Source organism: Mustelus asterias, unplaced genomic scaffold (assembly GCF_964213995.1).
Source record: "Mustelus asterias unplaced genomic scaffold, sMusAst1.hap1.1 HAP1_SCAFFOLD_350, whole genome shotgun sequence".
NCBI lineage: Eukaryota > Metazoa > Chordata > Chondrichthyes > Carcharhiniformes > Triakidae > Mustelus > Mustelus asterias.
The window spans coordinates 252,614-279,822 of record NW_027590309.1 but is presented as its reverse complement, the minus strand read 5'-3'; the positions used below and the strand labels follow the sequence as shown (position 1 = coordinate 279,822).

Sequence of the window (27,209 nt, the reverse complement as noted above, 5' to 3'; positions counted from 1 at the left end):
GTAAAAGTGCCTCAACTCTCTCCCTTATCTCCTGTCACTGATACTGCCCCAGCACCGTCTGTATTGCTGTAGGTTCTCGTAGTGAGGTTCCAGTGGGTCTCTTTCCCCTGGGCTCCCCCAACTATTCCTGACACCTCACGCTTGGACTATTTTGTGTTGTCTTATTGGGATGTGTGCTGGTTGTTTAGTGGGTTTGTCCGCCCCTGTTCCCAGCCCCTCTAAGTACAACGCCTCCCGCTCGGCCACCACCCCCACTAGCAGGGTTGATCCGTTACCCCAAAACCGGGTATCCTGCTATGGGCTGTGGTGTTCCCTACAGACGAACAAGGTTATCAAACTCCGCCCGGGTCCCTAATGGATCCTCCGTCGTCGTGTCTCTTGGTCAGGATGGATCGGGTCCACTTTTCCTCAACACTTACACACCTGTACTCTGTTATCAAAGCCCCTGTTATAGTTAGTAACTGTATCGACTCTGAGGTTGTTCGTCCCTTCAGAGTCAGTGTTGTTACCCGATTTACACTGTCCGTGCCTTGCACCCTGAGTGCCTGTGCCTCTTAGCGCCCGCTTCAAAACCCAACCTTAGCGTGGGAGATTTCTCCTCTTAACGTCCAGTTTAGGGTAGGGCACCTTGAGTCAAGCACTCCCTTGTCCTATTGCCTTGGCACAGACAGCGGTTTCATTTACAATCCTGGGTTAGTTACACCAATTAGTTCTGCATGCGGTACTTATCTTTATATTAGTCTTAATTCCTGTTATCAAATAGCCCAAAACCTGTTATCTTTACCTCTGGTCCTTTACTCCTATTAAAGTTAAAAGTTACTTACCTTTTTCCACGCGGTCGTTCTGACCTGTACCTCTTTAGTGCGGACTTCTGTTTCAATTTAAAAACTTAGGCAAGATTATACAGTTCTACAAGACAACAATACTTAAAACAGACAAACCCTAACCCTTAAAGGTACCTCACTTTGAACGGAGACCTGCACTCGCCTTTGACTGCTCTGGATTTGTATCAGATTCGTTTAAATTTGATCCCGACTTTCAAACTGTGGCCATCAGTCAGAAGTCAGATATCAAATCCTGCCGTGACTACGCCATTTTGTTGTAGGGAAAAATCCCTTACCAGCACAGAATAGAAGCCGAGTCGCAAATCAAGGTTCAAAGCGTGTCTTTATTGTACAATTTACTAGGATCCTAGGGAGACCCCCGTAGCCAGCTCAGAAACAGTGGCTTGGCCACGTTGATCTCAATTAAATCACATCAGCTCTGGATCTTTATAGGGATCCAAAATTCGCGCGGGAACATTTGATTATGCCTTTTTTACACAATGTATAAAGTGGTCTGTCAGTTTCAAAAGTCCCTAGGAAGTTTCATGGATTAGCATTTGTATGGTGTGTGTTCGTGTTAATGGGATTACTTGGTCCTGCCCCGGTGTCTAAATGCGTTTCCCATTACTATCTCTATGTGTCCTCTTATTTAAATTGGTCCTATTGTTCCGTGTCTGTGTTTCCTGCTTGTGAGATTGAGTGTTAATGTCATCCTGTCCTGTTGGGTGTCTGGGGTATTTCATTCTTAACCTTTTATCCTTATCTCTTAGTTTATCAGATTTTTATGTCTGCCTTGGCCGAATTGGTAATATTTCAGTGATAGCTTGGTTTTGATAACCCACTCTCTGTCTCGTTTCATAGGGATCTTGATCTTCCTTGGCCAGTTTAAAATGCAGCTATGCGCTGTTGCTAGGCAGATTAGGGATCTTCCGTAGTTTCTGAAATTCGTGAGTCTCTCAGCTGTGCAGGGGGAGACCCGATCGAATATCCATCCGGGGGTGCCCCTCTGCATTGTTGGCCCGTTATGAGTGGTGCCAATTAGTCCAATAAAAATATGTTTGATGATGCAAATATGATTTTCTGGAAAATTTCCTCCTTCAACTTGAAGAGGACAAAGACGGGGCTGATGGAATGGACAAGTATCAGATTAAATGTAATGCTGAGAAACGCAAAATGATTCGGCACGCTAGCACAGTGGTTAGCACTGTTGCTTCACAGCTCCAGGGACCTGGGTTCGATTCCCGGCTTGGGTCACGGTCTGTGTGGAGTTTGCACATTCTCCTCGTGTCTGCGTGGGTTTCCTCCGGGTGCTCCGGTTTCCTCCCACAGTCCAAAGATGTGCGGGTTAGGTTGATTGGCCATGCTAAAAATTGCCCTTAGTGTCCTGAGATGCGTAGGTTAGAACATAAGAAATAGGAGCAGGAGTAGGCCATCTAGCCCCTCGAGCCTGCCCCGCCATTCAATAAGATCATGGCTGATCTGACGTGGATCAGTACCACTTACCCGCCTGATCCCCATAACCCTTAATTCCCTTACCGATCAGGAATCCATCCATCCGCGCTTTAAACATATTCAGCGAGGTAGCCTCCACCACCTCAGTGGGCAGAGAATTCCAGAGATTCACCACCCTCTGGGAGAAGAAGTTCCTCCTCAACTCTGTCTTAAACCGACCCCCCTTTATTTTGAGGCTGTGACCTCTAGTTTTAACTTCCTTACTAAGTGGAAAGAATCTCTCCGCCTCCACCCTATCCAGCCCCCGCATTATCTTATAAGTCTCCATAAGATCCCCCCTCATCCTTCTAAACTCCAACGAGTACAAACCCAATCTCCTCAGCCTCTCCTCATAATCCAAACCCCTCATCTCCGGTATCAACCTGGTGAACCTTCTCTGCACTCCCTCCAATGCCAATATATCCTTCCTCATATAAGGGGACCAATACTGCACACAGTATTCCAGCTGCGGCCTCACCAATGCCCTGTACAGGTGCATCAAGACATCCCTGCTTTTATATTCTATCCCCCTCGCAATATAGGCCAACATCCCATTTGCCTTCTTGATCACCTGTTGTACCTGCAGACTGGGCTTTTGCGTCTCATGCACAAGGACCCCCAGGTCCCTTTGCACGGTAGCATGTTTTAATTTGTTTCCATTGAGATAGTAATCCCATTTGTTATTATTTCCTCCAAAGTGTATAACCTCGCATTTCTCAACGTTATACTCCATTTGCCATATCCTCGCCCACTCACTCAGCCTGTCCAAATCTCTCTGCAGATCTTCTCCGTCCTCCACACGATTCACTTTTCCACTTATCTTTGTGTCGTCTGCAAACTTTGTTACCCTACACTCCGTCCCCTCCTCCAGATCATCTATATAAATGGTAAACAGTTGCGGCCCGAGTACCGATCCCTGCGGCACGCCACTAGTTACCTTCCTCCAACCGGAAAAACACCCATTTATTCCGACTCTTTGCTTCCTGTCGGATAGCCAGTCCCCAATCCACTTTAACACACTACCCCCAACTCCGTGTGCCCTAATCTTCTTCAGCAGCCTTTTATGGGGCACCTTATCAAACGCCTTTTGGAAATCCAAAAACACCGCATCCACCGGTTCTCCTCCATCAACCGCCCTAGTCACATCTTCATAAAAATCCAACATGTTCGTCAAGCACGACTTTCCCCTCATGAATCCATGCTGCGTCTGATTGATCGAACCATTTCTATCCAGATGCCCTGCTATCTCCTCTTTAATAATGGATTCCAGCATTTTCCCTACTACAGACGTTAAGCTGACCGGCCTATAGTTACCCGCCTTTTGTCTCCTTCCTTTTTTAAACAGCGGCGTAACATTAGCCGTTTTCCAATCAACCGGCACTACCCCAGAATGCAACGAGTTTTGATAAATAATCACTAACGCATCCACTATTACCTCTGACATTTCTTTCAATACCCTGGGATGCATTCCATCCGGACCCGGGGACATGTCCACCTTCAGTCCCATTAGTCTACCCAGCACTGCCTCTCTGGTAACATTAATTGTATTAAGTATTTCTCCTGCTGCCAACCCTCTATCGTTAGTATTTGGCAAACTAGAGGGGTTAGAGGGATTAGAGGGTAAATATGTAGGGATATGGGGGTAGGGCCTGGGTGGGATTGTGGTCGGTGCAGACTCGATGGGCCGAATAGCCTCTTTCTGATTCATTTTGGTTGGAAGAATGCATAGGACACAATATAAAATAAAACAAACAATTCTAAAGTGGGTGCTGGAGCAGAGAGACCTGGGTGTATATGTGCATAAATCACTGAAGGTGGCAGGACAAGTTGAGAAAGTGGATAAAAAGGCACATGGGATCTTGGTCTTTATAAATAACAGCACAGAGTACAACAGCAAGGGAGTGAAAATGAATTTTTACAAAACACTGGTCCAGCATCAACTGGAGTATTGCGTCCAATTCTGGAGATTGCAATTTAGGAAAGATATGACGGCTTCAGAAAAGGTCCAGGTGGTTCCAGGGATGAGGGACTTCAGTTATGTGGATAGATTGGAGAAGTTGGAACTGTTTTCCTTGGAAAAGTTCAAAATCACGAGGGATCTGGACAGAGTCAAGAGGGAGAAACTGTTCCCATTGGTGGAAGGATCAAGAACCAGAGGACCAATGCACCTAACCAGCACATCTTTCCGGAGGAAACTGGAGCACCTGGAGGAAACCCACACAGACACGGGGAGAATGTGCAGACTCCGCACAGTCACCCAAGCCGAGAGTCAAACATGGATCCCTGGCGCTGTAAGGCAGTAGTGCTAACCACTGTGCCACCCTATATAACATCTGGGGGAAGCACTGGTGAGTACTGTTCTGTCACTCATTGAGGCTATGGTTTCAGGTCAGGGTTAGAATTATCAAAACGTGCGCAGTGTGTTGTACTTAAACATAATAAATAGGAACAGGAATGCTCCACCATTCAATGAGATCACGGCTGATATGATTGTGGCCTTAACTCCACTTCCCTGCCTGTTTCCCTCTCCTATCAAAAACCCGTCTCATCAGCCTCAAATGTTTATTATCTAGAGGTGTACAGCATGTTAGAATCGTAGAATCCGACAGTGCAGAAGGAGGCCATTTGGCCCATCAGGTCAAAGGTAGGGTTCTGAAGACTGTGGAGGAACAGAGGGATCTTGGGGTTCATATCCACAGATCTCTGAAGGTTGCCTCTCAAGTGGATAGAGCTGTGAAGAAGGCCTATAGTGTGTTAGCGTTTATTAACAGGGGGTTGGAGTTTAAGAGCCGTGGGGTTATGCTGCAACTGTACAGGACCTTGGTGAGACCACATTTGGAATATTGTGTGCAGTTCTGGTCACCTCACGATAAGAAGAATGTGGAAGAGCTGGAAAGAGTGCAAAGGAGATTTACCAGGAAGCTGCCTGATTTGGAGGGTAGGTCTTATGAGGAAAGGTTGAGGGAGCTAGGGCTGTTCTCTCTGGCGCGGAGGAGGTTGAGGGGAGACCTCCCTTCGTTTTCCTCTGCTTCCTCTGGATCCTCCTCATCTTCATTCCGAAAGTGTGACTGCCAATCCGCCATATCTGCTGTGGAGGAAGTGCCAACTCCCCTGTCAGGGAGAAGTACAAGGGACAACATTAACCAAAGGAGACATTCCTGGATCATGGGATTAGCCCAGAGAAGTGACAGAGACAAGGTGGCAGAATAATTCAGTCACTTTGGACTCAAAAAGATTTAAAAACAAAACAGTGCCTTGATTGGTTTCACTTCTTCAAGGGCATACAGCTCTCTCAATCGGAGCTAGTGTAGACCATTCGGCCCCTCAAGCCTGTCCTGCCATTCAATAAGATCATGACTAATCATCTACCTCAACTCCACCTCCCTGCATTCTCCCCACCTCCTTTGGCACCCAAAGTCCTATTGATTTCTGCCTGGACTATGCTCATCGAGTGAGCATCCACAGTCCACAGTGGGGTGGAGCGTTCCAAAGGAAGATGTACGGCTCCCAGCCTCATCCAGTGCTGGCCTCACTGTGGCTGATTAATTTTCTCCAGGCAAAGGGTATTAACAGATTCAAGGTAGGTGACCCAGATCAGTCATGAATTAGCTGAATGATGGAACAGACTCGAGGGACCGAATGGCCTCCTCCTAGGTGGAAAGTGAGACTTGGTGTTGGGAAATGTGCCCAATATAAGTCTCTTTTAAATTACACATCTGGATTTTAAATGTTTGGAATGATATACAACAGAGAAGAGCAATGGGAGAAGAAATATAAGTTAGTATTAAAGCAGCAGTTATTGAAATGTGTTCCCCTGGAGGGAGCTGTCCCTTTAAGAGGAGAATATGGCGCTTTAAGAGTGCAGTAAGAAGTCTCACAACACCAGGTTAAAGTCCAACAGGTTTATTTGGTCGCAAAAGCCACTAGCTTTCGGAGCGCTGCTCCTTCATCAGGTGAGTGGGAGTTCTGTTCATAAACAGGGTATATAAAGACACAAACTCAATTTACAAAATAATGGTTGGAATGCGAGTCTTTACAGGTAATCAAGTCTCAAAGATACAGACAATGTGAGTGGAGAGAGGGTTAAGCACAGGTTAAAGAGATTTGTATTGTCTCCAGCCAGGACAGTTAGTGAGATTTTGCAAGCCCAGGCAAGTCGTGGATTACAGATAGAATGACATGAACCCAAGATCCTGGTTGAGGCCATCCTCATGTGTGCAGAACTTGGCTATCAGTCTCTGCTCAGCGACTCTGCGCTGTCGCATGTCGTGAAGGCTGCCTTGGAGAACGTTTACCCGAAGATCAGAGGCCGAATGCCTGTGACTGCTGAAGTGTTCCCCAACAGGAAGAGAACACTCTTGCCTGGTGATTGTCGAGCGGTGTTCATTCATCTGTTGTCGTAGCATCTGCATGGTCTCCCCAATGTACCATGTCTCGGGGCATCCTTTCCTGCAGTGTATGGAGGTAGACAACGTTGGTCGAGTTGCAAGTGTATGTACCGTGAACCTGGTAGATGGTGTTCTCACGTGAGATGATGGCATCCATGTCGATGATCCGGCACGTCTTGCAGAGGTTGCTGTGGCAGGGTTGTGTGGTGTCGTGGTCACTGTTCTCCTGAAGGCTGGGTAGTTTGCTGCGGACAATGGTCTGTTTGTGGTTGTGCGGTTGTTTGAAGGCAAGAAGTAGGAGTGTGGGGATGGCCTTGGTGAGATGTTTGTCTTCATCAATGACATGTTGAAGGCTCTGGAGAAGATGTGATAGCTTCTCCGCTCCGGGGAAGTACTGGACGATGTAGGGTATTTTGTCTGCCGTGTCCTGTGTTTGTCTTCTGAGGAGGTTGGTGCGATTTTTCGCTGTGGCGCGTTGGAACTATCGATCGATGAGTCGAGCGCCATATCCTGTTCTTATGAGGGCATCTTTCAGCGTCTGGCGGTGTCTGTTGCGATCCTCCTCATCTGAGCAGATCCTGTGTATACGGAGGGCTTGTCCATAGGGGATGGCTTCGTTAACGTGTTTAGGGTGGAAGCTGGAGAAGTGGAGCATCGTGAGGTTATCTGTGGGCTTGCGGTACAGTGAGGTGCTGAGGTGACCGTCCTTGATGGAGATGCGTATGTCCAAGAATGCAACCGATTCTGGAGAGTAGTCCATGGTGAGTCTGATGGTGGGATGGAACTTGTTGATGTCATCATATAGCTGTTTCAGTGATTGTTCACCATGAGTCTAAAGGAAGAAAATGTCATCGATGTATCTAGTGTATAGCATCAGTTGAAGGTCCTGTGCGGTGAAGAGGTCCACTTCACCAGGCAAGAGTGTTCTCTTCCTGTTGGGGAACACTTCAGCGGTCACGGGCATTCAGCCTCTGATCTTCGGGTAAACGCTCTCCAAGATGGCCTTCACAACGCAGAGTCACTGAGCAGAGTGATAGCCACGTTCCACACACATGAGGACGGCCTCAACCGGGATCTTGGGTTCATGTCACACTACCTGTAAACCCCATGACTTGCAAAATCTCACTAACTGTCCTGTCTGGAGACAATACACATCTCTTTAACCTGTGCTTAACGCTCTCTCCACTCACAATGTAACCTTTAAGATTACCTGCAAGGACTCACATTCCAACCATTATTCTGTAAATTGAGTTTGTGTCTTTATGTGCCCTGTTTGTGAACACAACTCACACTCACCTGATGAAGGAGCAGCGCTCCGAAAGCTAGTGGCTTGTGCTACCAAATAAACCTGTTGGACTTTAACCTGGTGTTGTGAGACTTCTTACTGTGTTCACCCCAGTCCAACACCAGCACCTCCACAACATGTCTTTAGGAAGCCCAGGGGCAATGACTCACTGGGTTTGATTGACAGCCGAACAGGAGCTATCAACCAATCGGAACCCGGAGAGAGCAAAGGCAAGAGGCCAATCAACCGAAACGTGGGCGGTTCCCAGAGGTCACAATGATTGATCGCCGATTAGGCCAATCAGATACGGTGTAGAGGAGAGCTAAGGAGCCAATCAGCAGCAAGATGGGCCTATCGGATTACCCAATCGGAGGCAGGAGACAAGGCAACAAAGCCAATCACAAGCGAGGAAGGCGGACCTTGGGGGGGGCTATGAATCACACGTGACATAGCCAATCAGAAGCAGGAGCGAAGGGAACAGGCCAATCAGCCACAAGATGGGTGGATCTAAGGGACAGTGATTGACAGGCATGACAACCAATCGAAACCCTTGGTGCCTCTGATTGACAGCCGCGTTAACCAATCAGAAACGAGACGAGTGAAGCCTCGAGGAGGCGGACAGCCGGTTCGGACGCGAATGTGTTGCTGGCCCCGCGGGTAAAAGTTTGAGTCTGGCCAGGGAGGGTAAATCAGCGGTAAAACCCAGTTAGAATTCCCGACGGGAGCGGAAAATAATAATAATTAAAAACTCCGGCCTCAGGCGCGCGGGGCGGGGGGGTGCGTTTAATCGCCAGAACGTGAAGAGAGATTGAGAAACGGCTGCCGGCTGCTCGCGCCTGCTCACTTCCGGTCTCGCGAGGGGTCGGGGCCGCGGCCGCGGCCGCGCAGGCGCAGTGCCACTCCCTGTGGGGACAATGGGTTATGGCACCAATAGAGACCAATGGGTAAGGTTTGGTGGGGATTCCAGAGACATGGTTAAGGAGGAGCAGGACTGGGAGTTGAATGTCCAAGGGTGCTTACTCAGTATTGTGGAACGATGGACAGGATAGGGAGTTGCTTTATGGGTTAACGATGACACCAAGGCTGTATTAAAGTTTATTAGTCACAAGTAAGGCTTACATTAACATAATGTGATGTCCAGTTGGCAATCAGTTTGTCCCTGCAATGATGTTACTGTGAAATTCCCCGAGTCGCCACATTCCGGCTTCTCTTCGGGTACTCCGAGGGAGAATTTAGCACGGCCAATGCACCCTAACCAGCACGTCTTTCAGACTGTGGGAGGAAACCGGAGCACCCGGAGGAAACCCACGTAGACATGGGGAGAACGTGTAGACTCCACACAGACAGCGAGCCAAGCCGGGAGTCGAACCTCGGTCCCTGGCGCTGTGAGGCAGCAGTGTTAGCCACCGTGTCGCCACATCAGAAGCAGGAAAGAAGTGAACAGGCATTATTATTTCCCTGGCCCTGCACTCAACCCTGGAACACCGAGATAACAAAGACACCTATGTCAGACTCCTATTTATTGACTCCAGTTCAGCCTCCAACACCATTATTCTAACGGACCGCAAGAAACGACAAAGAGTCATGAATGTAGCCCAGTCCCATCCATTGATTCTATCTGCACTTCCCGTTGCGTCGGAAAAGCAGCCGGCAAAATTAAGGACCCCATGCACCCCGGACATTCTCTCTTCCACCTTCTTCCATTGGGGAAAAAGATAGAAAAGTTGAGGTCATGTACCAACCGACTCGAGAACAGTTTTTTCCCTGCTGCCATCAAACATTTGAATGGACGAACCTTGCATTAAAGTTGACCTTTCTCTACACTCTAGCTATGACTGTAACACATTCTGCACTCCTTCTCTATGAACGGTATGCTTCGTCTGTATAGTGTGCAACAACCTATACATTTCACCGTACAAAGAACAAAGAAAATTACAGTACAGGAACAGGCCCTTTGGCCCTCCGAGCCTGCACCGACTATGCTGCCCGACTGATCGTCTAACTCAATAACTTAATCCTGCTTTTTCCCCATAACCTTTGATCCCATTCGTCCCAAGTGCTATATCCAGCCACCTCTTGAATACATTCAATGTTTTGGCATCAACTACTTCCTGTGGTAACGAATTCCACAGGCTCACCATTCTTCGAGTGAAGAAATGTCTCCTCACCTCCGTCCTAAACGGTCTACCCTGGTTCTGGACTCCCCCACCATCGGGAATATCCTCTCTGCATCTACCCTGTCTAGTCTTGTTAGAAGTTCCTAAGTCTCTATGAGATCCCCTCTCATTCATCTGAACTCCAGCAAAAACAATCTTAACCTAGTCAATCTTTCCTCATACATCAGTCCCGCCATTCCCTGAATCAGCCTGGTAAGACTTCGCTGCACTCCCTTGACAGCAAGAACATCCTTCCTCAGAAAAGGAGACCAAAACTGCACACAATACTCTAGGTGTGGCCTCACCAAGGCCCTGTATAATTGCAACAACACATCCCTGCTCCTGTACTCGAAACCTCTCGCAATGAAGGCCAACATACCATTTGCCTTCTTTACCGCCTGCTGCACCTGTGTGCTTACCTTCAGTGACTGGTGCACAAGGACACCCAGGTACCGCTGCACACTCCCCTCTCCCAATTTACAGCCGTTCAGGTAGTAATCTGCCTTCTTGTTTTTACTTCCAAAGTGAATAACCTCTCATTTATCCAAATTATACTGCATCTATCATTGATTTGCCCACTCACCCAATCTGTCCAGATCATTCTGTAGGATCTCTGCATCCTCATCACAGTTCACCCTCCCCCCCAACTTGGTATCATCTGCAAACTTTGAGATGTTACATTTTGTTCCCTCATCCAAATTATTAATATATATTGTGAATATCTGGGGTCCCAGCACCAATCCCTGTGGCACCCCACTAGTTACTGCCTGCCAATTTGAAAAGCAACCATTAATTTTTACTCTTTGTTTCCTCTCTGCCAACCAGTTTTCTATCCATCTCAATACACTTCCCCCAATCACATGCGCTTTCATCTTGCACGATATTCTCTTATGCGAGACTTTGTCAAACGCTTTCTGAAAGTCCAAATATACCACATTGATTGGCTCCCCCTTGTCAACTCTACTAGTTACATCTTCAAAGAATTCCAACAGATTTGTCAAGCATGATTTCCCCTTCATAAATCCATGCTGACTCTGTCTGATCCTGCCACGCTTTCTAAATACTCTGCTATAAGGTCCTTGATGATGGATTTGAGAATTTTCCCCACTTCCGATGTTAAGCTTACTGATCTATAATTCCCTGTTTTCTCTCTACCTCCCTTTTTGAATATTGGAGTGACATTCGTTACCCTCCAACCTGCAGGGACTGTTCCAGAATCTATAGAATCCTGGAAGATGACCACCAATACATCCACTATTTCTGGAGCCACTTTTTTAAGTACTCTGGGATATAGATTATCAGGCCCTGGGAAATTATCCGCCTTCAATCCCATCAATGTTTCCAGCACCATTTCTCTACTAATATTGATCTCCCTCAGCTCTTCTTCCCTCTCACTAAATCTTGCATTCTCCAACATTTCTGGCATCTGATTTGTGTCCTCTTTTATGAAGACAGAACCAAAGTATATTCAGTTGCTTGGCCATTTCTTTGTCCCCTATTATACATTCCCCCATTTCTGTCTGTAGGGGACCTACATTTGTCTTCACCAACCTCTTTCTCTTCACATATCTATAGAAACCCTCAGTGTCAGTCTTTATGTTCCCTGCAAGCTTACTTTTGCACTGTATTTCCCCCTTAATCAATCACTTGGTCCTTCTTTGTTTGAATTCTAAACTGCTCCCAAATTTCAGACCTATTATTTTTCTTGACCAATCTATATGCTTCTTCCTTAGATCGGATACTCTCTCTAATTTCCTTTGTAAGCCATGGATTGGCCCTCTTACCCATTTTGCTTTTGTGCCAGACAGGAATAAAGAGTTGCTGCAGTTCCCCCATTTGTTCCTTGAATGTTTGCCATTGCCTATCCACTGTCATCCCTTTAAGTAATTCTCCCCAATCTATCAAGGCCAACTCACACCTTATATCCTCATAGTTTCCTTTATTAAGATTAAGCACCCTAGTCTCTGAATCAACTATTTCACTCTCCACCTTGATAAAAAAATTCCTGATGTTATGGTCGCTCATCCCCAAGGGGTCTCGTACAGCTAGACTGGGAATGATTGGGGCGGCACGGTAGCACAGTGGTTAGCACTGCTGCTTCACAGCTCCAGAGACCTGGGTTCGATTCCCGGCTTGGGTCACTGTCTGTGTGGAGTTTGCAAATTCTCCTCGTGTCTGCGTGGGTTTCCTCCGGGTGCTCCGGTTTCCTCCCACAGTCCAAAGATGTGTGGGTTAGGTGGATTGGCCATGCTAAAATTGCCCCTTAGTGTCCTGAGATGCGTAGGTTAGAGGGATTAGCGGGTAAATATGTAGGGATATGGGGGTAGGGCCTGGGTGGGATTGTGGTCGGTGCAGACTCGATGGGTGGCCTCCCAGTCCAGGTGGCCTCTTTCTGCACTATAGGGTTTCTATGATTCCCTTCTCATTACACAGTACCCAGTCTAAGATGGCCGGCTCTCTAGTTGGTTCCTCCACATATTGGTCAAGAAAACCATCCCATACGCACTCCAGGAATTCTTTCTCTACGGCATTGTTGCTAATTTGATTTGCCCAATCTATGTGCAGATTAAAATCACCCATGATCACCGATATTCCCTTACCACATGCATCTCTAATTTCGTGTTTAATGCCGTTCCCAACATGACCACTGCAGTTTGGGGGTCTACATATGACATCCACCAATGTTTTTTGCCCCTTGGTATTTCTCAACTCTACCCATACAGACTTCATGTTGTCAGAGCTAATATCCTTTCTCACTATTGTGTTAATTTCCTCTTTAACCAGCAGTGCCACTCCACCACCTTTCCCTTTATGGCTGTCCTTCTTAAATATTGAATACCCTGGGACATTCAATTCCCACCCCTGGTCATCCTGCAGCCATGTCTCTGTAATCCCAATTATATCATACCCGTTTAGATCTATGTTGAATCAATATGGTGGGAATAAAAAAAAGAGGATGTGTTGGTGCAGACTCGATGGGCCGAAGGGCCTCTTCTGCGCTGTATGGTTCTATGAAAAAACATCTTGGTCGGAGCAATTTACAGGCCCCCAAGCAATACTTCCAAAGTGGGGCATAGTATAAACCAATATAAACTAATGTGGGCTTATGAGAAGGGCATAAGGTAATCGTGGGTCATTTTAACATGGATATAGATGGGATCAATCAAATTGGCAAAGGTAGCCTCGAGGGAGATTTCATAGAGTATATGAGGGATTGTTTCTTAGAGCAATATGTTATGGAACCAACCAGGGAACAGGCTATTTTAGATTTAGTAACGAAGAAGTGTTGATAAATAGTCTTGTTGTTAAAGATCCTCTTGGATCTGCTAGAATTTCGGATTCCGATTGAGTGAGAGAAGCCAGAGTGCCATACTAGAGTTTTAGCGTTGGGCAGAGGTAATTATACAGGTCTGAGGAAAGAGTTGGCCCAAGTAAATTGGACACAAATACTTGAGGGCAGGACCGTTAAGGAACAATGGCGGATGTTGACGGAGATATTGAATATCTCTCGATTAAAGTATATTCCTGAGAGGAAGAGGAATTATTAAAGGAAGGAAAACGTTCCATGGCAAGACAAGGAAGTCAAAGAGGACATAGAATCTACAGCATGGAGACAGGCCCTTCGGCCCAAACTGGTCCATGCTGACCAAAATGCCCATCTAAGCTAACCCCATTTGCCTGCTTTTGGCCCATATCCCTCAAAACCTTTCCTATCCATGTATCTGTCCAAATGCCTTTTAAATGTTGTCAATGTCCCTGCCTCAACCACTTCCTCTGACAACTCATTCCACACACGTACCACCCTCTGTGTAAAAAGAAAAGGTTGCTCCTCAGGTTCCCATTAATTAATTCTTTCCCCTCTTAACTTAAACCAATGCCCTCTAGTTCTCGATTCCCCAACCCTGGGAAAAAGACTGAGTGCATTCACCCTATCATATTCACCCTACATAGAGGCAAAAACTAGGGAAACTACTGCAAAGCTAGTGGCAAGCTGGAGGATTGGGAGAACTTTAAGGTTCAGTTAAAGGCTGTTAAAAATAGAATCAAAGGAGCTAAGTGAACTACGACAGGAAGCTAGCAGAAAACATAAACACAGAAACCAAAAGCTTCTACAAGTATATAAGGAGGAAGAGAATAGCGAAACTAAATGTTGGCCCTTTAGAGGACGATACTGGTGAGGTATTATTGGGGAACATCGAGATGGCGGAGGCACTAAACCAATATTCTGCCTCTTTAGAACATAGAACATTACAGCGCAGTACAGGCCCTTCGGCCCTCGATGTTGCGCCGACCAGTGAAACCAATCTAAAGCCCCTCTAATCTACACTATTCCAATATCATCCATATGTTTATCCAATAACCATTTGAATGCTCTTAATGCTCTTTCTTCATGGTGGAGAAAAATGAAGATTTTTCAAAAACTGTCTTTAATGCAGAGCAGCTTGGTGCAATAAATATCACTAAGGAGAAGGTACTGAATAAACTAATGGGATTAAAGGCAGATAAGTCCCTGGGGCCTGATGGTCTGCACTCGAGGGTATTAAAGGAGGTGGCCGCAGAGATAGTGGATGCATTGGTTGTGATATTTCAAAATTCCCTGGATTCCGGTGAGGTCCTGATGGATTGGAAACACGCTAATGTGACGCCCTTATTCAAAAAGGGACAGAGGCAAAAAGTAGGAAATTATAGGCCAGTTAGCTTGACCTCTGTGCTGGGGAAGTTGCTGGAATCAATCATTAAGGAGGAGATGGCTGAGCATTTGGAAGGACAAAGCTCATTGTCAGTATGGTTTTACGAAGGGTGAGTTGTGCTTGAAAAACTTGCATGAGTTCTTTGATCTGCAAGAAGGGGACAGAGTGTAACACAGCAAAATTTGTGGATGAGACTAAAATAATGGGGAAGCAGGCAGTGAAGAGGATATAAAGACTCTACAGGTGGATATAGGTAGGCTAAGAGAATGGGCCAAAATTTGGCAGATGGAGCTTAATGTGGATAAGTGTGAGGTTGTCCATTTTGGCAGAAAAAATAGAAAGGCAGATTATTACCTAAATGGGAAGCAGATTCAAAATGTGTCCGGGCAGAGGGATCTGGGTGTCTTTGTTCATGAATCGTGGAAAGTTGGTATGCAGGTGCAGCAGGTAATAAAAAAGGCAAATAGAGTGTTGCCATTTATTGCAAAGGGACTGGAGTATAAAAGTAGAGGAGTGTTGCTGCAATTGTATAGGGTGTTGGTGAGACCACGGCTGGAGTCATGTCCAGGTTTGGTCTCCTTATTTGAGCAAGGACGTGGTGGCATTGGAGGCAGTTCAGAGGAGGTTCACCAGATTGATTCCGGGAATGAAGGGGTTGATGTATGAGGAGAGATTAAATAGTTTGGGCTTGTCCTCACTGGAGTTGACAAGGGTGAGGGGGGATCTGATCGAGGTATATAAAATTTTAACCAAATGTTTCTTCTTATGGGGCAATCTCGAATAAGAGGTCACAGAGTATAGGTTGAGAGGCGGTAGATTTAAAACTGAGATGAGGAGGAACTACTTCTTGCAGAGGGTGGTGAATTTGTGGAACTCGCTGCCCCATTGCGTGGTGGAGTCTGAATCATTGAATGATTTCAAGAAGGGAATAGATATATTTCCAATAAAAAAAAGGGAAAGAGGGAGATGGGGAGCAGGTGAGGAGGTGGATTTGAGACCAGATCTGATTGAATGGCGGAGCAGGCTCGAAGGGCTGAATTTGCTTACTTCTGCTCCTAATTCCTATGTTCCTATGGCAACTCCCATCCCTGGGTCAGCGCATCCCACTCCCAATAGGGACTCCTCCCATCCCTGGGTCAGTGTGTCCTACTCCCAATGGGGACCCCTCCCATCCCTGCGTCAGTGTGTCCCACTCCCAGTGGGGACCCCTCCCATTCCTCCATCAGTGTGTCCACTCCCAGTGGAGACCATTTCCATCCTTGGGTTAGTGTGTCCCACTCCCAATGGGGACCACTCACATCCCATTGTCAGTGTGTCCTACTCCCAGTGGGGACCCCTCCCATCCCTCCATCAGTGTGTCCCACTCCCAATGGAGACTGTTCCCATCCCTGGGTCAGTGTGTCTCACTCCCAGTGGGGACCCCTCCCATCCCTCCATCAGTGTGTCCCACTCCCAATGGAGACTGTTCCCATCCCTGGGTCAGTGTGTCTCACTCCCAGTGGGGACCCCTCTCATCCCTCCGTCAGTGTGTCCCACTCCCAATGGGGACCATTCCCATCCCTGTGTTAGTGTGTCCCACTCCCAATGGGGACCATTCCCATCCCTCCGTCAGTGTGTCCCACTCCCAATGGGGACCACTCCCATCCCTGCGTCAGTGTATCCACTCCCAGTGGGGAGTACCCCCAATGGAGACTACCCCTAATGGAGATCACTCCCATTTGAGAACTCCCCCAATGGAGACCATCCCCAATGGAGACCACTTCCAATGGAGACCAGTCCCATCCCTGCGTCACTGTGTCCCACTTCCAATGAAGGCAACTCCCATCTCTGGGTCAGAGTGTCCCACATCCAATAGGGACCTTTCCAAGTTGGAACCCAATGGAGACCACTCCCATCCATGCGTCAGTTTCTTCCAGTCCCAATGGTGACCACCCCCTATGGGGGCCAGGTGGAGACCACTCCCAATGGAGATCACTCTCATCCCTGGCTCAGTGTGTCCCACTCCCAGTGGAGACCACTCTCATCCCTGGCTCAGTGTGTCCAACTCCCAGTGGAGACCACCGCCAATGGGGACCCAATGAAGACCACTCCCATCCCTGGGTCAGTGTGTCCCACTCCTAATATGGACCCCTCCCAATGGGGACTACCCCCATGGAGACCACTTCTAATGGAGACCACTCCTAATGGAGACTACTTCCATCCCTGGGTCAATGTGTCCCACCCCCAATGGGGACCACCCCCAACGGGGACCATTCCCAATGGGGACCACCCCCAACGGGAACTGCTCCCATCCCTGGGTCACTATGCCCTGACTTCAAGCTCCATTTCAGAAATTATAAGCACAAAATCCAAAATTGGTGCAGTATAGTGAGAGTGCTGCACTGCCATAGGTGCTGTCTTTTGGGTGGGATGTTAAACCTTCTTGGGTGGGCATGGTCGATAGAGGTGAGGAAAATTTGTTTCTATCAGAGGGTTGTGTGATTTTGGAACTCTCTGCCTCAGAAGGTGGTGGAGGCTGGGTCACTGAATATTTTTATGGCAGAGGTAGATAGATTCTTGTTAGGTGAGGAAATCAGAGGTTATCGTGGGTAGGCGGGAATGTTGAACTCGAAACAGAAATAGATTAGCCTGATCTTGTTGAATGGTGGAGCAGGCCCGAGGGGCAGAATGGCCTGCTGCTACTCCTATTTTGTATGTTTGTTTGATCACGTTGCGCTCTTTGGAAGAAGAGCAGAGGGTGTATTTTTCCTGGTGTTCTGGCCAATATTTATCCCACAATCCACGTCGGATCACAAAAACTGACTATCGGGTAATAATCACATTGTGGGAGCTTGCTTTCCCCAATTGCCTACATTACAACAATGATTACACCTCAAAAGTGCTTGATCAACTGGACAATATTTGGCAACATGAGGCAACATTTTTTAATGACACAGTGTATTATCCAGAGGGCGGCGAAAGCAGATTCAGTATGTAGCAACTTTCAAAAGCAAATAAGAACATTATCTGAAGGGAAATTATTACAGAGCAATGGGGAGAGAGCAGCTGAACAAGGGCACAATGAGATTGCTCTGAAAAGCCAATGTAGACACGATGGAGTGTACAAGAAAGAACAAGGAAAAGTACAGCACAGGAACAGGCCCTTTGACCCTCCAAACCTGTGCCGATCATGATGCCCTAAATTAAGTAAAAAAAACCTTCTGCCCTTACTCGGCTGATGAAAGCAAGCATGCCATATGCCTTCTTAATAACCTTGGCCACCAGCGTTGCCACTTTTAGGGAACTATGGACCTGTATGCCCAGATCCCTCTGTATGTTAATGTTGCTCAGAGTTCTGTCACATCATATTATTCACACCTAAATTTGATCGTCTAAAATGCATCACCTCGCATTTGTCTGGATTAAACTCCATCTGCCATTTCTGTGCCCAAGTCTCTGATCTATCTATATTCTGTTGTATTCTCTGACAATCCCCCGCATTATCAGCAACTCCACCAATCTTCGTGTCATCCGCAAATTTACTAATCAGGCCACCCACATTTTCTTCCAGATTATTTCTTTTGCTACCCTCTTGCTCCTAATATATGCATATAAAAGCCTTGGGATTTTCCTTGACCTGTTTGCTAAAGACATTTCATGGCCCCTTTTAGCCCTCCTAATTCTACGTTTAAGTTCCTTCCTACTTTCACTAAGCTTACAATTTCACTCGTCACCTATTGTTCCCGAATCCTGCCATTTCTATCCTTCATTTTTGCGGAGACATGCCTGTCCTGCACGTCAATCAACTGGCCTTTAAAAGCCCCCCGCATGCCAGTCATGGATTTGCCCTCAAATAGCCGCTCCCAATCCACATTCCCCAGTTCCTGTCTAATTTGCATGTATTTAGCCCTTGCCCAATTAATCACCCTCACTCGAGGGCCACTCTTGTCCTTATCCAAGACTACCCGAAATCTTATGGAGTTACGGTCGCTAAGTCCAAAGTGCTCCCCTATTGAAACATCGATCACCTGGCCTGGCTCATTCCCCAATATCAAGTCTAGTATGGCCCCCTTCCTGGTTGGATTGTCAACATACTGTATCAAAAAACCCTCCGAGACACAACTAACAAGTTGCCCTCCATCCGAGCCCCTGTCTGTAAGGGAGTCCCAGTCAATGTGGGGGAAAGTTAAAGTTGCCCACCACAACGACCCTGCTTTTTTCACACCTTTCTAGTATCTGACTACACAACTGCTCCTCTGTCTCCTACGGGCTGATGGGAGGTCTACAGTACATTCCCAACATTGTGATTTCACCCTTCCTATTTCTGAGCTCCACCCATAATGCCTCACTAGAAGATCCCTCCAATGTGTCCTCCCTCAACACAGCTGTGATGTGCTGCCTGATCAGCAATGCGACTCCCCCGTGCCCCCTCCCCCCCACAACGCTCCTTCTGTTTCCCCCTCTGTCCCATCTAAAACAATGATATCCCGGAATGTTAAGCTGCCAGTCCTGTCCCTCCTTTAACCAGGTCCCCGTAATTGCAATAACATCATAATTCCATGCAGTAATCCAGGCTCTCTGTTCATCTGTCTTACCTGTTATACTTCTTGCATTGAAGCAAATGCACTCCAAACCTCCAGTCTCGCTGAGCCCCTCTGCCTGCTCTTACTCTGCGATACGTTTATCTCAGTCTCACTTTTTTCCCCAGTCCCTACACTTACTGGCTTGCTGTTCCGGTTCCCACCCCTCTGCCGCACCAGTTTAAATCCTCCCGAACAGCACCAACAAACTTCCCACCCAGGATATTGGTGCCCCTCCAGTTCAGGTGGAACCCGTCCTTCTTGTACAGATCCCACCTTCCCCAGAAGAGATCCCAATGATTCATGTATCTAAAGCCCTCCCTCCTACACCAGCTCTTTAACCATGTGTTCAATTGTACTGTCTCTCTGTTCCAAGCCTCACTGGTAGCATGTAGCGTGAACCCTTTATTGTATATATGTACCTGGTTCTTGTAGTTAATCAATACATACAGTTAACCTACTTAAGATGATGAAGGCTTTATTAAGACCTACCGAGCAGTATCCAACACCCGACAGAAGAGGGGTCAATAACCAGGAGGCATAGCTTTAATGTAAGGGGTGGGAGATTTATAGGGGATTTGAGGAAAAACCTTTTCACTCAGATGGTGGTGGGAAACTGGAACTCACTGCCTGAAAGGGTGGTAGAGGTGGGAACCCTCACAATATTTAAGAAGCATTTAGATCGGCACTTGAAATGCCATAGCACACATGGTTACGGACCAAGTGCTGGAAAATGTGTTGAGACCATAAGACGTGGGAGCAGTAGTAGACCATTCAGCCCACCGAATATGCGCCCCCATTCAATGAGATCATGGCTGCTCTGATATAAAGCTCAACTCCACTTTCCCACCTTGTCCCAAGAACAAAGAAAAGTACAGCACAGGAACAGGCCCTTTGGCCCTCCAAGTTGTGCCAATCATGTCATAACTAAACTAAAACAAACCTGCCCTTACTCAGTCCGTATCCCTCTATTCCCTTCCTATTCATGTACCCATCCAAATGCCTCTTAAATATTGCTAATGTGCCTGCTTCCACCACCTCCTCTGGCAGCGCGTTCCAGACACCCACCACTCACTGCGTGAAAAACTTCCCCCCCCCGCATCTCCCTTAAACTTTCCCCCTCTCACCTTGAACATGTGCCTCCTTGTAATTGACACTTCCACCCTTGGAGAAATCCTCTGACTATCCACCCTGTCTATGCCTCTCATCATTTTGTAGACTTCGATCAGGCCACCCCTCAGCCTCCATCTTTCTAGTGAAAACATTCCAAGTTTATTCAACCTCTCCTCATGGCCAACACCTTCGAGACCAGGTAACATCCTGGTGAACCTTTGCACTCTCTCCAAAGATTCCATGTCTTTCTGGTAGTGTGGCAACGTGAACTGCACGCGATCCACCATAACTCTTGATTCCCTTACTGATTAAAAATCTGTCTATCTCAGCCTTGGCTAGGTGCTGGATGGCCAATGCAGACATGATGGGCTGAAGGGCCTCTTTCTGTGCTGTAAAACTCTATAATTCTACAATAACAAGATTCTGTAGTAGTTTCTCCACATCTATCCTATCACTGATCTGATCGCCTCTCACTGTCCTGTTTTCCAGGGAAGAGCTTGCTAAATCGTTCCTGAGAGTTGGATCCTCTCAGTCCCACTAGCACTCTTGTTAATCTTTTCTGTAATTTTCCTGCTCCTTTTTATAAGAAAGGGACCAGAAATGTACACACAACTGCCAAGCATAGTTGAATCAGAGTTCCGTGGTAAGTTCCACATTATCTCCTTGCTTTGGTATTGAGGTGGTCAGCCTTGGCTCAGTGTGGTCCTCTCATCTCTGAGACAGAGGGTTGTGAGTTCCAGTCCTACTGCAGGGATCTGAGTTATTACATAACCCGAACTTACCTTAATGTTGAGCTTGGAAGTCTGGAACCTCAACTCCTGACAGACCTTGGAATTTCGGCACGTGAGCAGACCTGGGAGTGGGCTTCCCGCACTCAGTTCAGCATAAGTTGTCCCGGCCCACGACAGGCCCAAACTGACTACACATAAAGAGAAAGAATATAAATGGCATGAGAATCCGGGTGCGGATTGCCAGAACCAAACAGTGTCCCAGACAGGGGGGAGAGCACAGAGAGAGGTCCCACAAGGAAGTCCCAAGTAAGAGACCTCAGACAGGGGCAGTTAAGTTCAGTTAAAAGAGAAACAGGTTCCAAGTTATAGAAAGGGCTGTGAGGAGCAGGCTTTAGGTCTGGAGGGCTCAGAAGAACCCTTGGGCCATTGGGGCAAAGCTGTTCTGCTTGGTGTGGCCGAAGGTCTGAAATTCTGCCTGTAGTTTGGTGTTTGAGAGTATACTCGGGGATTCCAGGGGAACGGGATCTTGGAAGGTGAGACTGAAACCCAATAAGATGGGCTACCATTGATGCTGCCTGAGGGTTCAAGAGAAGCCCTGAAGATCCAAGAAGACAGCCAAATGTTGGTGACTGTGCTGTGGGCCGTTGGGACAAAGGTACCACTTTTGAATAGTTATGTTCTGCTCAGCATGGCCGAAGAACTGAAATCATGCTGTTGAGTAGCTGTTTGAGTGTACTTGGGAATCCAGGGGCACGTGATCTCAGGAGACGAGATTAAAATCCTGCGAGGTGGGGCGTCATTGAAGCCGTCTGAGTTGGAGCGAGTTTTTGAGATAATTCCAAGGTAAGATCTTCTAAGATGAAAATTGGAAACTTTTGTGAGTGAGAGAGTTACAGTGAGATTGGTTGACTCACAGTGTTACTGATGTCTGGGTGTGATGTTGAGAAATCGTGGACTCTGTTTTGGTCACGCCTGTCATTATGCAATACTCCATAACCCTTGATTCCCTTACTGGTTAAAAATCTGTCTATCTCAGCCTTGGCTAGGTGCTGGATGGCCGTTGCAGATATGATGGGCTGGAGGGCCTCTTTCTGTGCTGTAAAACTCTATGATTCTACAATAACAAGAAGATTGTGTCGTTGGCATGTCTGACCACAATTTGCCTGTTAATTTAAATATACCTCTTGAAACCTGAATGCTAACGTTTAGGATACATGTTGTAAATAGTTTTATCTTTCTGATCTTGCATAGTAAAGTTAATTTCTCTTTCTTCAAACTCTGTGGAATTTTGTGACTTTATTCAGTGAACAAGTGTCTCAAATCTCAAGCTTTGTCTATGTTAAATAAAATGTCATTGGTCACTAACCGGATCTCGCCAACACTTGGAGCTCTGGCCAATGATCATAACAAAGTAGATGATTCAAACTGATGTTGCCAGTGCAGTACTGAGGGAGTGCTGCAGTACTGTCCTTTGGGATGAGATGTTTTCCCTCTCAGGTGGATGTAAGAGATCCCATGGCACTGTTTTGAAGAAGGTAAGAAGTTTAACAACACCAGGTTAAAGTCCAACAGGTTTATTTGGTAGCAAAAGCCACACAAGCTTTCGAGGCTCTGAGCCCCTTCTTCAGGTGAGTGGGAATTCTGTTCACAAACAGAACTTATAAGACACAGACTCAATTTACATGAATAATGGTTGGAATGCGAATACTTACAACTAATCCAGTCTTTAAGAAACAAAACAATGGGAGTGGAGAGAGCATCAAGACAGGCTAAAAAGATGTCACACTATTTCACATAAATATTTCTGCTTTTTTCCTCCTGAGTCTTTATCATGCGATCCTAGAATCAGAATTTATGTCACACTATTTGTAACTCCCACAGTTGCGTGGACCTGCAGAGTTTCACTGGCTGTCTTGTCTGGAGACAATACACATCTTTTTAGCCTGTCTTGATGCTCTCTCCACTCCCATTGTTTTGTTTCTTAAAGACTGGATTAGTTGTAAGTATTCGCATTCCAACCATTATTCATGTAAATTGAGTCTGTGTCTTATAAGTTCTGTTTGTGAACAGAATTCCCACTCACCTGAAGAAGGGGCTCAGAGCCTCGAAAGCTTGTGTGGCTTTTGCTACCAAATAAACCTGTTGGACTTTAACCTGGTGTTGTTAAACTTCTTACTGTGTTTACCCCAGTCCAACGCCGGCATCTCCACATCTTGAAGAAGGTGTACAAGATTATGAGAGGTGTGGACAGGGTGGATCGGAAGCAGCTGTTACCCTTAGTTGAAGGGTCAGTAATGAGGGGGCATAATTTTAAGGTGATTTAGAGGGGATTTGAGGAAAAGATTTTTCACCCAGAGGGTGGTGGGAGTCTGGAATGCGCTATCTGGGAGGGTAGTAGAGGCGGGAAACCTCACAACCTTTAAAAAGTATGTGGATGAGCACTTGAAATGTCAGAACATTCAAGGCCATGGGCCAAGTGCTGGAAAGTGGGATTAGTGTAGATTTAGTGTAGTTTTGTTGGTACAGGCTCAATGGGCTGAAGGACCTCTTCTGTACTGTATGACTCGATGACTCTAAGAACCAGGAGGGTTCCCCTGGACAATATTTATCTCCTAACAGTTGCGAAGTTGGGTTGAGTAATTGTAGATTGGGAAGTAGGAAGTTAAAATTTTGGTGTTTGGAAAACCGTAAAATGCTATGGGGGAGGGAGGGGGGGGGGAGGGGGGAGGAGAGGGGGGGGGGAAGCATTGCATAGTCCCGGTAAAAGATGGTGCTTTTTCCGTGCTTAGAGATTAAAAGTGCAAGTACACAGAGAGCCCAAACTGAAACATTTGTATTGAAAGGCCGAGCAGCAGTTTTTCCAAAACAACAGGCTTTTGAATTTAGCCAATTTGAATCAAGCACTTAGATACCAAGAACCTATTAAATTTAAGTCTGATGGTTTTGACAATCTAGGACCAATCCTATTGTGGAAAATACTGATATGCCATCAGGGGTATAAATGAAGGGGCAGTGGAACAAAGAGAGAGAGAGAGCAACTGCCGCCTTCTAGAGTTAACAGCTCTTAGTTCAGCTCTCCATTCTAGAGAGAGAGAGAGCGAATTGCTGGCTCTCATAGCTTCACCTATGTCTTAAGAGAAAGCACTATCGAAATAGCAAAGATACTAAAGAAGAAAGAAGTTCCAGACAGAAGATTCAACAGAGAAGGCCCAGAACATTCCAGAAGATGCCAAACGTGATTGTAATTTTGAGAGTGACTAAATTCTATTTTGTTAAGGAGTGGAAATTGTATTTATCTGAACAGCATTCCATTAGAATCGTGTTTTATCCGGTTCGTTACTAGTTTAGTTAATTTGTTCACTGTTAGTTAGATAAATTAATTGTTACGTGTTGATTTTAGAGTGAGTGTCAGGGATTTATTTTGTATTTAACCACTAGGAGTTGCCGAAGAGCGGGTCACACCACTTCACACACACTTTTTACAGATTATAAGGTGAGGTATTCCTCTTTGAGTGGTTAGGTGTTAGTTCTCAGAGGGGGGCATCAACCTCTGCTTTATAACAGATTGGGGGCTCGGGTTCGGGCTATGACTAGTCCTCGATCTTTACTTGTTGTCGCTTAAATCAAAAGTGGGGAAATGGTTCTTAAAATTGCTAAAGAGATTCTGGGGGTCGAAGATGCTTCCCAAATTTGCCAAGGAAGCTTAGAAAGACAGAAAAAGACGACACTTGTAGAATTAGCAAACAGGCTAAAAGTGGGTTTAACCAGGGATAATAAGAAAGCTGAAATTGTAACGGAGTTATCCAATCATTTAGGCATATCAGAGAAACAGTCAAGTGCAGTGGAGTTAGAAAAAAAATAAATTGCAAATGAGACAATTGGAGGTGGAAAGTGAACTGAAAAGGCTGGAGTCAGAGAAAGAAGAAAGAGAAAGATTGTTCGAGTTGGAAAAGATGACGTTGGAACTTGAAGCAAAAAGACTTCAAATGACTGAAGTAAAAGTGCAAGATAGAAGTGATGATGGGCAAACTCATCGTGGCCAACCGCCTGGTGGGGATACATACAAATATGTCCAAACATTAGCAAAATTTGATGAAAAAGATGCAGAAGTCTTTTTCATTTCCTTTGAGAAATTGGCTACACAGATGAAATGGCCAGAAGAGGTGTGGGTAACGTTAATTCAGACCAAAGTTGGTAAGCAGGGCTACTGAGGTGTTTGCAGCGCTGTCAGAGGAGGTGTCAGGAAAATATGAAGAAGTAAAGAAGGTTGTTTTGAGTGCCTATGAATTAGCATAGAGACAACGGTTCAGAAATGTAAGAAAGGAACCAGGTCAGACTTATATCGAGTTTGAAAGAATTAAACAGAGCAACTTCAATAGATGGGTGGGAGCATTAAAGATAGAAAAGATATATGAGGTTATTAGAGATATTATTCTGCTGGAGGGGTTTAAAAACTCATATCCAGAAGTGATAAGAACACATGTTGAGGAACAGAAAGTTAAAACAGTGAGAAGAGCTGCAGAGATGGCAGATGAATACACATTACTGCATAAATTGACATCTAGCTTCCAACAGCAATTTCATTCCATGAGGGATAGAAATTGGGAAAGAGGGAGATCCTTCAATGAAAAACAAAAATGTAGATCACATTGGGAACAGTTTACCACCTGTGATAAAAGAAACCCAAGAAGGTGGAAAAGAGGTGAAAGACCTCGGGTGTTTTCACTGTAATAAGGTCGGACACACTAAGTCACAGTGCTGATGGCTTAAGAAAGGCACTGGGAAAAAGGATGTGGTAAAAGAGGCTCAACCAGTGGGATTAGCTAAGGCAGTGAGGGAAATTCCAGAGAGGTCGAGGAGCTAAAGGAGAGTGCACAGCCTCGGCACAGGCTGGATAGTAAGATAGCGTCTGATCTTTTCAAAGACTTTACCTGTGTGGGTAAGATTTACTCAGGTAGAACAGGAGGAGTAGGTAAAGAAGTTAAAATATTGAGAGATATGGGAGCTAGTCTGTCTCCAATAGTAAGAGGTGAAAATATTTGCACTCCTGAAATATTGCCCGAGAGAGTGGTAATCTGTGGAATAAATGGAGAGAGGAGTATGTCCCCTGTGTAAGATAAGGCTAGAAAGTCCAATCAAGACTGGGTAAGTGATAGTGGGAGTGATGGAAAACTTGGCTATTCCAGGAATACAGGTTATCCTTGGAAATGATATCGCTGGTTCACAGGAGGAACTGATGCTCATTGTAGTGGAAAAGCCAAAAGAAAACCAGGGAACTGAGGAGTTAAAAGAAAAATACCCTGGAATTTTTCCAGATCGTGTGGTGACAAGATCCCACAGCCATTAGTTAAAACAGGAGTGGGAGAACAAAAGAGAAAGATGAAGGAATTGAGGTCCAGCTAGCTGACACTCTGATGAGATGGTAAAGGAAAGACCTAAGCAGGTAGAGGATCAAGCAGAGGTGTCTAGCTCTAAAAGATTAATGGAGTTATAACAAAAAAATGAGGTGATAAAGGATTTATATCATAAAGCCGACTCGGAAAAGGAATCAGAGTGTATTCCAGAATGCTATTACCTTAATAGTAAAATCTTAAGGTGAAAATAGAGACCTTGGCAAGTTAGTGCAGATGAGAAATAGGCAGAAGTTCATCAGACTGTGTTGCTGGTAGAATACAGACAGGAAGTATTGTGGGTAGCACAAGAGTTACCTGTAGGAGGTCATCTAGGGGTGAAGAAGATTCAGGCTAAGATACAGAAGCATTTCTATTGGCCTGGACTACATAAAGATGTGATTGAATCTTGCCGCACCTGTCATATGTATCAGATGGTAGGAAAGCCACAGGCAGTGATAAAACCAGCACCTTTGATGCCACTTCTCGCATTTGAAGAACCTTTTACACGGGTTATCATTGATTGTGTAGGTCCCCTCTCTAAAACCAGAAGTGGGAACCAGTATTTTTTTAACCATAAT

At 46.0% G+C, this 27,209-nt stretch overlaps 2 protein-coding genes across 4 annotated transcripts in view; one reads left to right on the top strand and one right to left on the bottom strand.

Moving 5' to 3' along the window:
- LOC144486464 (X-ray repair cross-complementing protein 5-like) overlaps positions 1-5,370 on the bottom strand; it is a 42,736-nt gene extending 37,366 nt beyond the window's left edge. Inside the window, exon 1 of the mRNA XM_078204498.1 lies at positions 5,325-5,370. Within this exon, the coding sequence (XP_078060624.1) occupies positions 5,325-5,370 (46 nt within the window). The remainder of the gene's footprint in view (positions 1-5,324) is intronic.
- A 3,227-nt stretch (positions 5,371-8,597) lies between these two features.
- Positions 8,598-27,209, top strand: part of LOC144486467 (X-ray repair cross-complementing protein 6-like) — a 70,358-nt gene continuing 51,746 nt past the window's right edge. For 2 of the 3 annotated variants that reach the window (XM_078204505.1, XM_078204504.1), the window contains exon 1: positions 8,598-8,645. In XM_078204505.1, the coding sequence (XP_078060631.1) occupies positions 8,626-8,645 (20 nt within the window). In that variant the 5' untranslated portion in view covers positions 8,598-8,625. Of the gene's footprint in view, positions 8,646-20,993; positions 22,082-27,209 lie in introns of those variants that run through there. The other variant, XM_078204506.1, reaches the window with a different exon arrangement.